Below are 17,132 nucleotides of genomic sequence, written 5' to 3'. Positions count from 1 at the left end.
TCATACAGGGAAAAAAAAATACTGTCCAAGTAAACAGAAAGAAACTGCATATTTTGATCCAGGTTTCATTAATAACACATGAGCTCCTGTCCTGAACCACATAGCAGGGGGTTTTCTGTTCCTGTTCAATTGACAGTGTGTGTTTTGTGGGCTGTAATGCTGCTGATTGTCCCTGCGTAACGGATACACTATTGCACTGACGGATTGCTACATAAATACTTAAGAGTGAGACAGCGGTTCTTAGCCATTAGAATTGCAATAGAGCACGCCACAGTCAATCATCATTTTACAGTGTATGAACTGAAATACTAAACCTAATATCAATGAAATTATAATACATTAAAAATCTATTCCAGACAGAAGTAAAAACAAATAAAAGGTGGAAAAGGTACTTCATACCTGGCAGACTTGGGTTTTAGCATGTTACTTTGTTAACAGGACTTCATGTGGTACACAGAAATGATGAAATCATAAAAAAAATCAGCATAGATTTACTAGAAATGTTTAAACTGGGGTGGGGGTGGGGGTGGGGCATTTTAAATACAGTTTAAGACATGATTAAAAATACTAGAAACCAAAAAAGTTATTGTTAACAAAATGGTCCAACATTTTTCACTATTCACTGTAATATGTGACACTGTAAGGTACATGAAAACAATTCCCTCACATGTAAACACACTGAATGTCTTTGTACTGCAAATACTTTACATGGCACATCTGTATACCTGTTACATGCACGCAGTCGAAACCCCGACTGTTACTGCTGTCATAAACATGACACAAGAAAGAGCTGAACGTTTCAGTGCCATGCGTTCTGAGAAATAGAAAAACCCGCATCCTATAAATTAGGGTTAATCACGAGTGAATGCTCCATCCCTTCTTTTTTGCTGTTACTCAGCACAATACTGTCCAGGGTCTTCATCTTCATGACTGACAATCAGAGACTTGGTGCTTTGGTAACTGCTCTGTATCTGCGAGGAAAATCGTTAGCCATAGAAATGAAGACACTCGATTCATTTTGCGTTTATGGAATCGCGACTGACACTCTGAAAACTTTAGCTTATTGGATATATTAAATTCACAAGAAGGTTCTCTCCCTTTGCTCAAGATTCTTCTGAAAGTGTCACTATGTGTTTCAGCGTGTCAGGGATTTTTTTAAGACTTAAATGCAGGTGCATTGGTCTTTATATACTGTCATTGATCTCCCTGATGAACATTCAGTGAATGATATTTCAATAACCGGGTCGGCCTAGAAACCTACATTCTTTCACGTATATATATATATATATATATATATATATATATATATATATATATATATATATATATATATATATATATATAAATAAGAAGGTTAAGCAAACAATTAACTTCCTATAAGGTTATACTTCTTTGTAAATAATGCTAAATTACTAAGGAGTCTAGACTCTCCTCTGCATATACATAACCCAGAGAGCTCCAAGATTTCGTGCTGAATTTGAGGTAAGAAAAAAAAACTTAAACTAATGCCAAACTAGATGTCAAATTGTTCTTACTGCTCCTCTTAATAACACACTCTCAAATACACCAATGCTGAATAAAGTCCACTGCAGGAATCTCCTGATAACTCGCTCATGCTTGTGCATGTCCCTGAATGATGTGTACCTTTTACAAAAGCTGATGTTTTCTATTTAACACTGCTCTTTTAGTTCGTCTTTGCACTGACACCTCTGGTAGAAGACTGTGCTAAATCTTTGATGACAGGAAGTGATGGGGCATGAACGGTCATTGTCGCTGTTAAAAAAATAGGCGGTGGCGATGGTGGGCATTGGACAGTGCAACGCCCTTCCGAGTCTCTCTCTGCTGTTGGATGCGAGTGTGGCTGTGTGAGTGAGGAAGTGACATCTGCTGGTTCCTAGGTTGTTCACTTTTTGAGCACATCCCATTTTGTGGTTTGTGGTTTTTCACCATGCCCTCTTATCCCCTGAAAAGTCTACACGTCTAAAGAAAAAAATCACAGGATTCAGTTGATCCCAGAGAAGCTGCCCAATGAAAGCTCCCCGAACTTCAGCTGGCCGAAAATATTTTAGCCGTCTCACCTCATTTCCTGTCTCTCCTAGATAGTTCCATCAGTGTGTGTGATGTGATTGGGTTTGTGTGTGTTATTAGAGTTCTGATGTTGGATGAGAAAGGGGGACGATTCAACTCCTGGTCCGTCTTGGTGTTCAGTCAGAGTCAGCTCTATCTTGGTGAACTCACTGTCCGAAGACTGAGGTGTCTTGTCCATGCGGGAGGCCATGACAGCATTCTGGTACTGCTGCCGGGACACCTGCCATACAAAACAGTCAGATCAACATGGACGGCAGAATCATTAAATCCTGAAGCTTTTAACCTGTTTTTCTGTGTTTCTATAGGTACACTATGATGAATTGTGAATGTACTGTCTTTTAATATGGTGCTTTTCTTCTCAATGGCAGAAATACATGTAAAAGTGAGGAATCCTAACCTTAATGTAGAGCAAGTCGGAGGCCGCACGGACTGAGTAGTCTGGCACATAGATCTGCAGGAAGGCATTGAGCTGGTTGTTGCTACTGCCCAGGGTGGGAGTGAGGGCTTCCATGCGCTCGTTCCGGTTCACAGAATCTGAGTGGTTCAATCCAAAAGGTCGGGGAGGTGACTTATTCTCTGTGTAGCAAACATGATCTAAAGTTACCTACTGGTGCTGATGTGGTGTAAACAAACAAAGATTGCTATCATCTGTCCTTCAGTTGATTTTGTTTTCATTACCACTAGATGATGGAGGTATCTTCTCTTTTTTTTGACCTAATACTGGTCTTGTGCACTTTAAATGTTTTGCTTTGAACTTAATTTGTTAAAGCTGTGACCTTCTGCAAGACATGGATTAAACGTACTCTGGGTCTTAGTCTAGGAGTAGCAAATCTATGCAAAAAGCTTAGCTAAATGGTTTTTAAGAAAAAACAAACAACAATGAATGCTAATAAAAATATGGTTAAACACTAATGATTCTTGTATTAACTGTAATTGTACATCATTCGTTGAGTAATCCACATGACAATGCTGCAAATTGGGAAAGAGATTTAAGATGTTAACTGCTATACAATGATTATGTAAAACAAGTCAAAGCAGTGAAAATTAGTATGCAGATCTATGTGTGATAAAGTTTACAGAGTTTTTCCAATTAGCTTGTTGCATTTGGTGCACAGCAGATTATATTCAGAATAAAATAATTTCAGCACTAACAGAGTCTTTACACAAATACTATAAAAGTAAAAAAAAAGCTTACAATTGTTAAAAAGAATAGGTGTAACAAAAGCTATTGACAAGTGGCTTGTGTTAAGAAATATTAGAACCAAACAAGCTTCCCATTTCTCCTGACTGAGGAAAAAAATAACAGAATGTGTAGAAAAGAGTAAAATGATGTTGTGGTTTACCTGGAGATCCTGCAAGAGACTCTGCCCTGCTGACAACAAAAGTTCGAGACAAGGAGAGTGGAACTGAAGAATAGGTCAGAGAAAGAGTGCAGAAAGAAAGACAGAGAAAGGGGAGTCAGCGGAATAAACCAGTAACCATGGAGTTCTCTTACAAATAACTGAATAGTAATTTAGCAGAGTACCACAGCCTACTAATTCAAGAAGGACGTTACTACAAAAATTATTAACTAAATACACAGATGAAAAACACATTGGACAGTCATGCAATCCTAGAAAATGATATGCACAATTCAGCTTCCTAATAACAGTCCCATCAGTCATTCAAGTTAAAACACTGCACTAAACAGTGCAAATTAACCTGAGGTCAGTAGACTCTGCTACCAGAAGCACTGAACTGTAACTGCAGGAGAGTTTATCTACTATCAGTCAAATACGGTGTCACCAGTGTGGGTGTTTTTCTTCATTACACAGACCTGGTGATGATGTTAAGGCCATCATTCCATAGTAGGAAAAGGGCCCAGCTTTAAACTTCATTCCCTCTTTGCCAGCCTCAACCTCAACTTTTCCCTGAGGATAAACAGAAAGAGAAAATGAACTGAGGAAAACAAAAGAAAAGATGTGTTTCAATGATGAGTTTGTGACAATAGTTTTGAACATCTCAGGCATAAATTCTATTTTTCTGGACTCAATGACCTTTTCAGGACAAGAACACTAAAATCCAACAGTTTGAGTCTGGAGCTCGTTCCCCTCCCAATGCCATGCTGTCAAGTCTGGACAGTTTATGCAGTGATGTGGGCAATGCCACATACACCACATTCTATACAGAGTACTGTATTCTATACATAATTGCACAGAGAAAACACAAACAAGCCCAATATTATTTCTAGATTTATCCACTGAGATATGGAGATAGCCTTCAGTATTATAACTTCTAGTCTTCTTATGTATGTCTCTTCAAGAATCGCACAGCTGTTTTTGCCTGGTCCAGGCAAATCATCACAAGCTCATTCAGATTAAATGGGCAATATTTGTGAACTGCTATCTTCAGCTTTCTCAAAACTGGATCTTACCAGTTATTTAGTTTCAAGGATTCCAGTTTTTGATTCTTCTTCCTCACAGTGGGGATAAAATAATATAAATCAGGAGTGGTTTTCGTCTAGTCACTTTACAAAAAAAAACCTAATTGATGGAGTATTTCTGAGATGTCCTTCCAGCATGCTCTCACATCTCTTCAGAGATATGTTAGAGAGGCCAGTAGGTTTTTGGTCACCTCTCTGGTCACGGCCATTTTAGCCTAGGTACTAAGTTTGGCTGGATGGCCAGCTCTAAGAGAAGTTGTGCTGGTTCTGAACAACTTCTTTTTCACACTAATGAAATTCATTTTTTGTATGTGGACATTTAACGCTTTAAGGCTTTATACCTATACGTCACAATTTACACAATTTAATTGTGGGTGTCTTCAGAGAGTTTTTTGGACTTCCTAGCTTGCTTTTTGGTCCGACATACACTGTGAATTGTAAGACATTATGTGCATGGGTCTGTGCCTTTTCCAAACCATGAATCAATTCAGTTTTGCCAAAGGTGGACTCTAGTCAAGTTCTAGAGATATCTCAAGGTAATTACAGAACACAGGGTACACCAGAGCTTAATTTGAAATGCCTTAGCTAAGGCTGTATTTACTTACCTAAATGAGATATTGTAGCTTTCTCTATTTTTAATAAATCATAAATGTTTTCTTGTTGCATTTCTGTCATTGCAAGTTATGGTGTGTAAATCAATAATCAACTGAAAATTCAGCGTGATCCATTTTAAATTAAACGTGTTACACAATACGATGTGCCACAAAAAGAGTGTGAATATTTTCTAAATCCACTGTGTGAGTGCATGTTTATAAAGTAACTATATAATAAATGCTATAATAACATTACATAATGCTTAATAGCTATGAAATGTTCCCGGTGATAACTGAAACTGACTGGTGCACTTATGCTGAGTAAGCTACTTCCTAGTAATGAGGTGATATTAGAAACATTTAAAAGTATATTGAAAGTCATGCTTTGGATTTTCTTAATCAAATCAAAATGCATGTGATCATCATTAAATGTGTTCATTGAACATATTTAATTTTTAAAGTAAAACCATTAAGGCATATCAAGAGAAATTTCCCCAAACAGATTTTATAACCTGGGTTTTGAAGGTTTAAGGAAAGAAACTTTTATTTTGTAAGTTAATTCACAAAAACACTATGGCAATAAAAACTTTGTCATTAAAAAGCTGCGCCACATTTCGGAAGACTTTTATATATTAAATAATTGTTGCTTTGAGTGTTTCTAAGACGACACTGTATCGTCATTACAGTTGCTATAAGGATCAATGGTTTAAAACAATCCCATATTAAAATCTTTAAATCCCAAAGCTCTGAAATGTTACTTTACAAATACACTGAGTGCTGCTGACCTGCAGGATGAGGATGAAGTAATCAACTGGCTTGTTTCTCTGGAAGAGAAAGTGCTCTAACATTTTCTTGTTCTTGTCATCGTACTTGAGCTCCTGGATCACGTTGGGATGCTTGAGCAAACGCAAAAGGATTTTCTCTGACATTTGAGCTGGACCAAATGGCTCGACTTCTACAGAAAACAAAAACAGTAGAGAAAAGATGGAGAATGTGAAGTAAATCTGTAGTTCGGTTCTAATCAAGAACACAAACATTCACACTCTCTCAGAAACACACACACACACACACACACACACACACACACAGAGGACATCAGTACCAGTTGCTAGGAAACGCAGGGTAGCCAGTAGAAGCTGTGGTGATATTTTGACCCCAAGCTCGTTCTCTGTTGGCTTAAAAGCTGAGAAATCCTGCTTCCTCTCCCGATGAGTTATCTTCTTTTTTGTCTTGTTGTCAGCTTTTACAAGGAAACACAAACATGTTGTGTGAAATACTCCAAACAGTACATTCTGAAAGTGTGCTAAACATAAGCAGATCTTCATCCATACGTAAATCAAAGCTGAAAACACTTACTGTATAGATCGGTCTCATCTAGAATCTCAGATTTAATGATCTCCTCAATGACGTCCTCTAATGTTACAATACCCAAAACCTCATAAAAAGGGTCTCCCTCTCCTTCATTGTTCACTCTCTGTACAATGGCCAAGTGGGATTTACCTGAAAAAGAAAATTCAGTATCCACAAATGTCATATACACGAAACATAATGCTTACATCAGAATTGTGTTTAAAAGATTTATTGCATATCATTTGCTGCAACCCGTGACCTTACATAACCTAATAATCATATCAGTTTAGTTCTGTGGGACTGTTTTAGAATTGCTTATTCAAAGAATCCCCCATGCTTGGTTGATAAGAAAAGATAACAATGATGATACTGACCCAGAAATTGTTCAAACACTCATGGATTTGGTCAAACATCAATTTGTTGCATTTCCTAAGTAAAATCTCCTGTGGTTCCACATCTGTTTTCCCAGGCCCCCCTCAATACGCTGTTTAAAAATTCCTGAGCAGCACTATCAACCAAATTGTTGAAAATTCTTTTCCTGTTTCTCAGCTAGTGATCATTTAAAAGGAATTTTCCGGGGGCCTGATCTAATATTAGACCTGAAATAAAGTTTCCACTTCGGTTGGGCAAATGCTCTCACTGGGGTGACAATGGAGGAATTTGAGTGTCTGCGTGAAGTTTCTCTGAATCCCAGTACCAATTAAGGAAAACTGTGAGGCTTTGGCTTGTAATAGGTTGTAATGTATGAGGTAATTGGCATAACATTAGTATGCCAATTAAAGCATTCTGATGCTAGAAATGTTGGAAATTTTGTTTTTTTAAGACCAATGAATTTTTTCTTTTTTTTAATTATTATTGTATTAGTGAGAGCAGTAATGAGGAAAACAAACCATCTAATGTAATGAGACATAACCGATTCTCACACATAAGAAGCAAAGACACAGTGACTTAAATGACCAGGAACCAAATAGAAAATGCTTGTTCGCTAAATGCTGTTTTTTCACAAACATATTGTCTCTTGCCCAAACATTTCCTAAAACACGTCACTCCATGGAAAATTGTGAGAAACCATTTCATTTAGATTCTTAACACAGTGTGATGTGAGTTCATTTCATGCTGCTTCTTACCAAAATGACTTCAATTAGCTCTTGCTCACTTGTCTACCAAACAGATGTATTTTATTAAGAGTTATTTGTTTTATGACAGGCAATGCAGACCACACACTTGTATACATTTTTTTTCACATTATTTGTGGAAAAGTATTTTCTTAGATTTTTCCATGATGGAGGTTCCCTATAAATAGTCCATGAGACGATGGTGAGTCTGTGAGAGATATTCTAGTAAAACCTCTGTCTAAGGTATTATAAGGCAATGAGAAAATAACACAAATTCCCAATAGAAAAAAGATGTATATCAGTCAGTTCTTCACCATTTCCAGACACCAACTTACATGTAAAATTATAAAAGTTGCCAGTTATCATAAATATGAATCGCAAAATCTAAGTGAGCAATTCACCCTGTGAATGAAAATAATTGATCTCTCCCAACAGCAAATGTCTCTGATAGTAAAAGTAAATATATTCCCCATGCCTCATAATTAAGATACCTTATAATAGAATTGACAGCAACTTCTTTTGTAAAAAACAAACAAAACATAAAAATTCCTCAAACTGCAGTTCACAATAACCTACAGCATTAAAATGCACTTCAGAAAAAAACTTACAGGTGCTATATAAACCATATATATATAATGCATGTATTACAATTAATAGAACAATGCTAATGATTAACAAGCCGCACTTTATTACCAGCAGATACTATGGATACCTGCCTAAGGAATGATTAACTCGAAGAAGTGTCCTGTTTTGAAATGATTAGCCAATAACAAGCACATCTAGCAATATAGACAATGTCACATAAAGCCATTAAAACTGTTAAGTGTTAATCATAAATTGAAAATTCCCTTCTGAAATATATCACATGTCAAAAACTAGAAGGAACTTGTGGTTAGAACAGACTAGGGGTGTGTAAATCACTGCCATTATCCGTAAAGGTGTAATTTAATCCCAAATTAGGCACAGCATAAATTAAATAATGTTTTTGTTGTTTTATCAAACATGACCACTACCATTATGCCCCTGTAAAACAAAATATAACTGAAAAAGCCAGAAAAAGAAATGTCAGCTACATCATCATGGTTTATGAATTCTAAATTAATTTATGAATGAGACTTCCTTAACCTAAAAATATGTGTGAGAATGTTTCTTATGGCACTACCAATAGTATTTTGTTTGCACTTGCTGCTGAGATTTTTCTGAGAGAATTGAATCTCCTGTTCATGAGACTTCTTTTTCTTTTGTCGTCTGTGTGATCTAAATCTGAACGCATACCTCCTAGGTGCATTTGTATCCATTAAATAAATTATCTGCTCATTTTGATGATGATACATCTTTAATAAAAAATAAAGAAATTTAATAGAGCATCTATTAAAACTGAAACATCTAATATCTATGTGCTATGAATATGTACAATTTAACTATTAAAACTCTCATGCATAAAATTCTGTTATAATGAGATGTCATTTATGTGACATAGATGTGAAGTCATAGACAGAAGCTGGGTGGGATGGGCACAGTAAGGTCCTTTAACCTATACATGTGTTGTATAAATATATAATTGTGCAAATATGATTAATAAAATAAAATAAAACTGTTTTGTGACTGAAATACATCTCTGTCATGGTTAAATTTTTCTGTGAGAGACTGGTGGGAAAATGTCTGTTTATAGCTTCTATAACACAGTAATATATGTTAACAGGAATGAACTTCACAAACATTCCACATCATTAAACATTACTATGGCTGGAAAATATTCATGATGTCATTGAATAAGTAAAGTGTTGTGGTATTGGGGACTGGGTGTAATAAGCAGTAAAGGCTCTCTTCTTTGTTGCGGTGCAATTTCATATTAATTCAGTTCTCTGTGTCCTGATCTGAATACATTTACTGAAATTTTAATTTAAGCAGGAGCGATAGGATGACTATAAGGATCTGTGTAAGATTCTGCTAAGGCCAGTTTTGTTTTAAACAGGTAAGAAGTCACCCCTACCTGTCCCCTTTCCATATCTTTATTATTATGTAGAATTTTTTTTCAACAAGTTTAATTAAACTTCTAAATGAATTATTCATTAATCCTGTGTCTTTATATGATTCTACTTCTTCTTCTTTCAGCTGCTCCCATTAGGGGTCACCACAGCGGATCAATACTACCCTGTCATCTACATTTGCCTCTTGTAAACCAACTACCTGGATTCCTACTGCACACTTCACTGCTGTCACACTGTCCTTATACATGTCCTGCACAACCCTCACATACTTTTCTGACACACCTGACTTCTCATACAATACCACAACTCCAGTCTCTCCACTCTGCTGTACGCTTTCTCTAAATCCACAAACACACAATGCAACTCCTTCTGACCTTCTCTATACTTCTCCATCAACATTTTCAAAGCAAATATTGTGTCTGTGGTGCTCTTCCTCGGCATGAAACCATACTGCTGCTCACAGATGGTCACCTCTTCTCTCAGCCTGGCTTCCACTACTCTTTCGCATAACTTCATGGTGTGACTGATCAACTTAATTCCCCTGTAGTTACTGCAGGTCTGCACATCTTCCTTATTCTTAAAGATTGGTACCAGCACACTCTTTCTCCATTCCTCAGGCATTCTCTCCATTTCCAAAATGTCATCTGGTCATCTGGTCCAACCGACTTTCCACTCTTCATCCTTCAGCTGCTCTCACTTCCTCCTCACTAATCCTATCCACTTCCTGCTTCGCCATCTCCACACCATCCAACCCTCTCTCTCTCTTATTTTCCTCAATCATCAGCTGCTCAAAATACTCTCTCCATCTTCTCAACACACTCTCCTCACAATTCAACACATTTCCATCTGCATTCTTTATTGCTCTAACTTGCAGCACATCCTTCCCAGCTTGGTCTCTCAGCCTGGCCAATCGGTATAAATCCTTTTCTCCTTCCTTAGTGTCCAACTTCTCATACAAGTCAAGTGGTCAAGTAGTATTTCTACTATACACAGTGGTACACAGTACACAGTAAAAACGAAACAACGTTCCTTCAGAACCCTGGTGCTACACTAAACAACATAGAGCTACAATACAGTGTGCAAAAGGTATTAACCTTGTGAATTCCTACTTGACATAACATGACAAAATCCTGTAAACCAGAACTTCATTTACATTCACTTCAATAGGAACACCTGCTCATTTATGCAGCTAATCATGTGGCAGCAGCACAATGCACAAAAAATGCAGATGCACATCAAGAGCTTTAGGCAATATTGACATCAAACGCCAGAATGAATCAAAAGTGTGATCTCTGGCTCTGTGGCATGGACTCTGGTCCAAAATGGGCTTGTTTGAGTATTTCAGAAACTTCTGATCACATGGGAGTTTTACACATAACTGTCTCTAGTGTTTACACAGAAATCATTCAAAAAAACAACAACTAAATAACCAGTAATTAGAGGATATGTAGGCTGAAACAGCTTGTTGATAAGGCAGATCAGAGGAGAATGATCAGACTGGTCTGAGCTGACATGCAGTCTATCGTAACTCCAATAGCCAGGGTTTACAACTGTGGTGAATAGAAAAGCATCTCAGAGCACTGTCCATCTACACGCATAACCATTCGTAGTAACGCATAGGGTTGTAACGGTACAAAAAGTCAATGTTCGCTATGTACCTCAGTTTTTATGTCAAAGTTCAAATAGATTTTGATATGGTTAGGGGGAAGAAATGCAAAACATAAAATTGCTTGTACTTTTTTATTAACGCAGTTTATTATTTTTAAAATGTGTGGTCATCTACAGTTTACATTTTTAAAACAATTTTACATAAAATGCCTGCTTGGTTAAGTAATACATAAAATAATATTTTATAATACTTTATAAAGATAAAATTTAATAAATCAAATTATGCAATACACTTTTTTATTTAACTTGATTAAATTTAGTAATCAAATAAATTGGCGCAAATTAAATTGTTTAAATAAAATTTAATAAATTGAAAAATTAAATAGTTTACATTTGTCAGACCCTATTTGGGGAATACAGATGTGTATATAAGAGTGTGAGTGTGTGTGTGTGTGTGTGTGTGTGTGTGTGTGTGTGTGTGTGTGTGTGTGTGTTTTAAAGATATGATCTACTTAACTGTTCAACTTCTTTCAGCATACTTTACAAATGTTTTTATTCCCTCTATTCTTCATTCATTCACTCCCTTGATATGTTGAAATGTCAGGATTTTCTCCTTTTAAAAGAAATTTTTGAAGCTGGACATAAAACCACAAGAATCCATAGCACTAGCATTTGCCGCTAGCCACTTCTTGGTTAGGGGCTAAGACTAGCGGTATGGATTCTTTAGCGTTTTCATGCATGTGTAACAAATCTTATTTCCGGTATGGTGTGAGTAGCCACTGTGCTAACTCTAGTGTCTTTCTTTATGTTTAATAATAATAAAAAATAATAAAAAAATAAATAATAAATAATAATAATAATTAGTTAATAAATAATAATAAAAAATATATAATAGTAATTATAATTATTAATAATATTAAAAATGCACTCAAAGTGCGAGGTGGAGACTAAACAAACTTGCGGCCGTCCACTCAATTCATTCCTGAGGGAACTTAGATTGCAACTGTGTTCCACATGTAAAAGAATTGCATTCGATACACTTGTGGCCTGTACTGAAAAATTCCAGTACAAATACATGTACTGTTACACCCCTAGTAATGTGCAGGCCTATCAAGCATCTGCTCTCTTTTATTTTTAGTAAACTTCAGTTCACAAGAATGTCACGACAAACAGTAGAGAATCACTTATGTGGGTGATACGAAGTCCTTTACATAGGAAACATAGGGCCTTTAAAGACAGGCTTTGTAGATGGACTGTAGAACACGATCATGTTAATTGTTACTCAAATCTGTTTAAGTCCATTTTCTTTTGAGCAACCATTTGTGGAACGAATATTTATTTCACTAAACCCAATAACTCATATACTGATACTGTTTAATACATTTATTTATAATTTTTTTATCTACAAATGTTAAAATGTTAATACAAACTTACATACTCCAAAGCATGTAGCATTTATACCTCACAGTTCCAAAGTCTCATGTTCAAACTTGCCCTCAGGCAGTGAAGTTTTACATGACCGTGTGTGCGTGTGTGTGTGTGTGTGTGTGTGTGTGTGTGTGTGTGTGTGTATCTGTGTTTGTTTCCCTCTGGTTGTCCAGTTTCCTCACACCTCCCAAAAACATATCAATATATATGGATTGGCTAATATAACACAGCCCTATATGTCAGAGTGTCACAAATGTGGATGCAAACATTCAGGGATTATTCTTGCTTAATGCCTAGAGTTCCCGATTTAACATTTAAGGTTAGCGTTGCTGGTATTAACATCCAGATGTGTTAATCAGCTGTAATACTTAAAATACAGCACTTTGTTTAAACCCATCCATTTGTCAAGTGATCAAAAATATTGAAACTGACGTGATTGACAGGCGCTTCTTGTTCCACACAAGCGCCCTGTTAAATCATTGAATGGACAATTAAAATATTTGTATTTATTCTTTGGGCTTTATTTTTTAAACTATAGGGGTTTACCCTTAAAGATTGCATTTATTGTTGAAAAAGACATAAACCATCATCGAAGCCTGAGTCTATGGGGTTTGGTTTTGTAGTCACTTCTTCTTAGGAAATGTTTCTTCTTAGTTCATTTTTACTCACAAGACATACACAAGAGAGCTAGGGTGTACTTCACAAAGTCTTTAAAAGTATCGCGAAGAGAATGTGCCAAGATATCAGGACCTCTCTCTCTCCAAGATGTAGTCATAGGCTTGTCACATGCCAGCATGCAGAGACACTTCAACAGTATACAAATAGATTCAAAATACAGCTATCAATTTGCAATTGGCAATAAAATATCATAAGACAGTTTAGAAAAAACCTGGTTTGGACAAATTAAACTAAATTTAACCCATACTAACCCTACCATCATTGGAAAGGGAGAAAATAATCTGCCAATACATCTGTAAAACATGATATAGGCCAAGGGTTTACAACTAAAATATGTAAAGGTCCAGTTACAGGAATTTCTTGCTAATAAATGCCTGGAAAAGCAACTTAAAATAACTGAATAGTTACAGCAGTTACAACATTATGTTCTATTTTTAATTCTGTTTATCTACAGATACAGATTTCAATTAATTGTTTAATAGCATCGATTCACAATATGCGTGTGTGTGTGTGTGTGTGTGTGTGATTGGACAGATGACGACAGTGAATCTGCTACATAAAAAAAATCAAGATTTTTCATGTTAAGAAAATTAGAGTCAATCAATTGTGTCTGTTTTTTTTACGCAACATATATCAGATCTGCTATTGTATTTTTTGACAAAACGTTTTACTTTTGTGTATATTCTGTTGGCCACTGTGACTGTTAATTTATTTATACAACGTGGCAGGAATTAAATCTAAATTAAAGTTGATGTGCATGTGAACGCCAGTGGAAGTCTTTCATGGGTTGAATGAGAAAGCCACTCACTACATAAAACCAAAGTGTTATTCCAGAAAGACATACTGTCAAATAATGCTTAATAATATTCTTCTGAGTGCATACATCCCTCTTATTCATGGACATGATGCTCTGATAGCATAAAATAATGTGCCATTATAAATAAGTGTATGTTTTGTTGTTAGAAACTAGGCATTAACTAAAGAGTGCTAAAAAGACTTGTACCTTTCTTGAACTCTTCTAACATTGCGTCCAGCTTGGTGTCATTGAAGACAAAATGCAGGGGGTGGCTGTAGAACTTTGTGATTGTTTTCAGAGGAGTGCAGTCATCAGGGTCCACAAAGGCCAGGTCTTTGACAAAGAGGAGGTCCACGATGTTGCACCTGTCCCCCTCAAACACAGGGATGCGTGTGTACCCACTCTCCATGATCTCGGACATGGTGCTGAAGTCGAGGACTCCGTCGGCTGCAATCATAAAGCAATCACGCAGAGGAGTCATGACATCCTCCACGGTCTTAGTCCTAAGCTCCAGAGCACCCTGGATGATGTTCAGCTCCTCTTTGACCAAATCATTGTACGGGTCAGTAACCCTGAGCATCTCTAGTAGCTTCTCTCGGTTGTACACAGTGCCAATCTCCTGTCCCAGCACATGGTCTAAAAGTTTACTGACCGGATAGGATGCAGGAAACGTAAGGATCATGAAGAACTTGGTTAAAATCAGGGTGTTTGCACCAACAGCAAGTCCGTGCCTTGAACATATAGCCTGTGGCACAATTTCTCCAAATATCACAATACCAATGGTTGATACAACCACTGCGATCAGACCAGAGCCTGCAATATCATCCAGCAAAATGGTCAAGGTGGTGTTCACAAGGACGTTTCCCAAAAGCAGTGAGCAGAGCAAATAATTTCCTTGACTCCTCACTGGTTCGATTTTGTTTGCATAATTTTTTTCCTTCTCTGTGCCACAGTTCTGAACTATCCTGAGCTCCATGGGGTCGAGTGCCATGAGTCCTAAGTTGAGTCCACTGAACATGCCGGACAAGCACAAAAGCATTGCAATAAATATCACCTGCAGCCAGAAAGGCAGCAAGAACTTCTTCTCCTCCACGACGAGCATTTTGGTGTCATGCCCCTCGTGGTAGATCCAGATGTTCTCAGCCCACGCGTCGCTTACACCGCCGGCAGCAGGTGCTGCTGCTGCTGCTGGTGGTGCGGCAACGCACATGTAGTACAATTTGCTCTTCTCCGTTTTCCGCAGAGGTTTTATTTCTATCTCGATGACGCCAGACGTCGATCGGCTCACATCCACGTTGGGAAGAATGATGATATCGGACGATCGGATGCCACAAAGTTGGAAGGCAGCAGCGTCCCCCGGGTTGGAAACGGATGAACTGTCGGAGACTCCGGACACGCTGCTGCGGTCTTGCTCCGTGAAAGCGATCTTGGACCACGTCTCGTTGTTAATGTTCTGCCCGTAGACCCGCAACTTCACGCGCGACCTCTCGCTAACGCGCAATAAGCCCCTGTCCATGAACGACACGTCGTCGGTGTCTTCGAGACGCAGGCCGATGATGACGGTCTCCTCCGCCGCTTCGCTGCCGTCCGAGCGGCTTATCAGACCGCCGGTGACAAATAAAAAAATAGCAGTCAGCGATCCAACCGGGCTGAGCGCCGCCATATTAGAAGTGGGCAATTGCAGTACACTGCTTTGCCCTATTTCACATGGGGCAAGGTTCTGCTTGAATGAAAACTGAATGCAGCGATCAGAGAGAGTCCGAGTCGGCCTTCATCTCTGCTACGAGCTGTCCTGTGTGAGGTGATAAGATTGACATTACACACCGCGGCTCGCAGCAGCCCGATGACACTCCAGCGCGCTCTCTCAGACTCTACTGTTACTCCACTCCAGCGCGCTGATGACTGACAGGGCCCCGGGACCAATCAGGAGCAAGCACACAAATGAAGGCGGGATCAACCTGAACGTGCAGCAAATGACGTGATGCAGAAAGTATAAAGTGAATGTTTTTTGCATCATTTTTTTAACGTTGCCAACTGAAAAAAATACAGTTTCTGATTAAAGTACTGCAAGTGTTAAGCAATTATATCATCTAAACCCAAAAGGAATCCACATATTATGGAGAACTTACAGTAAGTCACCCCAAGCTCAGGATCGAACATTTGAGCTGTGAAGCAGCACCACCATCCCACTCAGATTTTCTTCAACCCTGAAAATCATAATTGGAACATAAATATACTCTTTCAGTGCTTTATTAGAAGTTTACTTTGTACCTTACATTACATTTATCACAGGCCTTTCTACAGAATGGCTCACATTTCTCTCATTCATACAGCTGAGTAGCTATGGGGTTAGGGGCCTTACTCATGGACCCAGAAGTGGCAGATTTGTGTGGATAAGATTTGAACTCATGACATTCTGATCCAAAGTCCAATGCCTTAAGTCCGTCCTTTCTTCTAGCCTTTATAAATATATGAACAGTAAGAAAGTCCTGCTAAATGCCAGCCTGGGATTAAAAATTACAAAAATGACTATAAGTACACTTAGATGTGTCACACTGTAAGTGTTTCTTAGCTAGATCATAATGGTAACAATACAAAAGGTTACACACAAATTGTAACGTGTGTAATAAATATGTATATAAGAAATCTGCAGTAATTTTCCTGGTATTAACATTCAGATGTGTTAATCTGTTGTTTTAGAATATAGAACATGGCACTTTGTTTGACCCATCTATTTGTCAATTGATCAAAAATATATTGGAACATGTGACTGATCTTGTTGCCCTGGTAAATTGATAGATTGAACATTTACAAGTTCTGAATATTCTTTGTTTGGGTAATGGGCTTTACCTGCATAAAAAATATAAACCAACATCAAAGACTGAGATCAGCCTATAGGAAAAATGCAAGTAATTAAAAAAAAAAAAACAAGAAAAAATAATCAGAGCCATTGCACAAGCTTCAGGCATAGCCATCAAAACAATTTGGGATGTCCTCAAAAAGAAAGGAAACTACTCATGTGATAACAACTAGATATCTAACAGGAAATTAGCAGCAGTTGAT

At 37.6% G+C, this 17,132-nt stretch overlaps 1 protein-coding gene across 3 annotated transcripts; it reads right to left on the bottom strand.

The window, feature by feature from the left end:
* Positions 1-1,338: 1,338 nt before the first annotated feature.
* On the bottom strand, positions 1,339-16,780 carry cnnm2a (cyclin and CBS domain divalent metal cation transport mediator 2a). 3 transcript variants are annotated; one of them, XM_046866679.1, is made up of 9 exons: positions 16,199-16,780; positions 14,277-16,103; positions 6,460-6,603; positions 6,206-6,343; positions 5,889-6,058; positions 3,905-3,998; positions 3,432-3,494; positions 2,486-2,664; positions 1,339-2,308 (listed from the first exon to the last, which is right to left on the bottom strand). In XM_046866679.1, the coding sequence occupies exons 2-9, from the start codon at positions 15,730-15,732 to the stop codon at positions 2,096-2,098; spliced, it is 2,457 nt and encodes an 818-aa protein (XP_046722635.1). In that variant the 5' UTR covers positions 15,733-16,103; positions 16,199-16,780; the 3' UTR covers positions 1,339-2,095. The 3 variants fall into 3 exon arrangements, with proteins under 3 accessions (XP_046722635.1, XP_046722642.1, XP_046722629.1); XM_046866686.1 differs by having other exon boundaries at positions 14,277-16,027; XM_046866673.1 differs by having other exon boundaries at positions 14,277-16,780.
* Between the last annotated feature and the right edge of the window lie 352 nt (positions 16,781-17,132).

This window comes from Silurus meridionalis, chromosome 2, assembly GCF_014805685.1.
Source record: "Silurus meridionalis isolate SWU-2019-XX chromosome 2, ASM1480568v1, whole genome shotgun sequence".
In the NCBI taxonomy this organism is placed as follows: domain Eukaryota; kingdom Metazoa; phylum Chordata; class Actinopteri; order Siluriformes; family Siluridae; genus Silurus; species Silurus meridionalis.
Note: the sequence above shows the minus strand (reverse complement) of the source record. Positions and strands in the feature narration are given on the sequence as shown.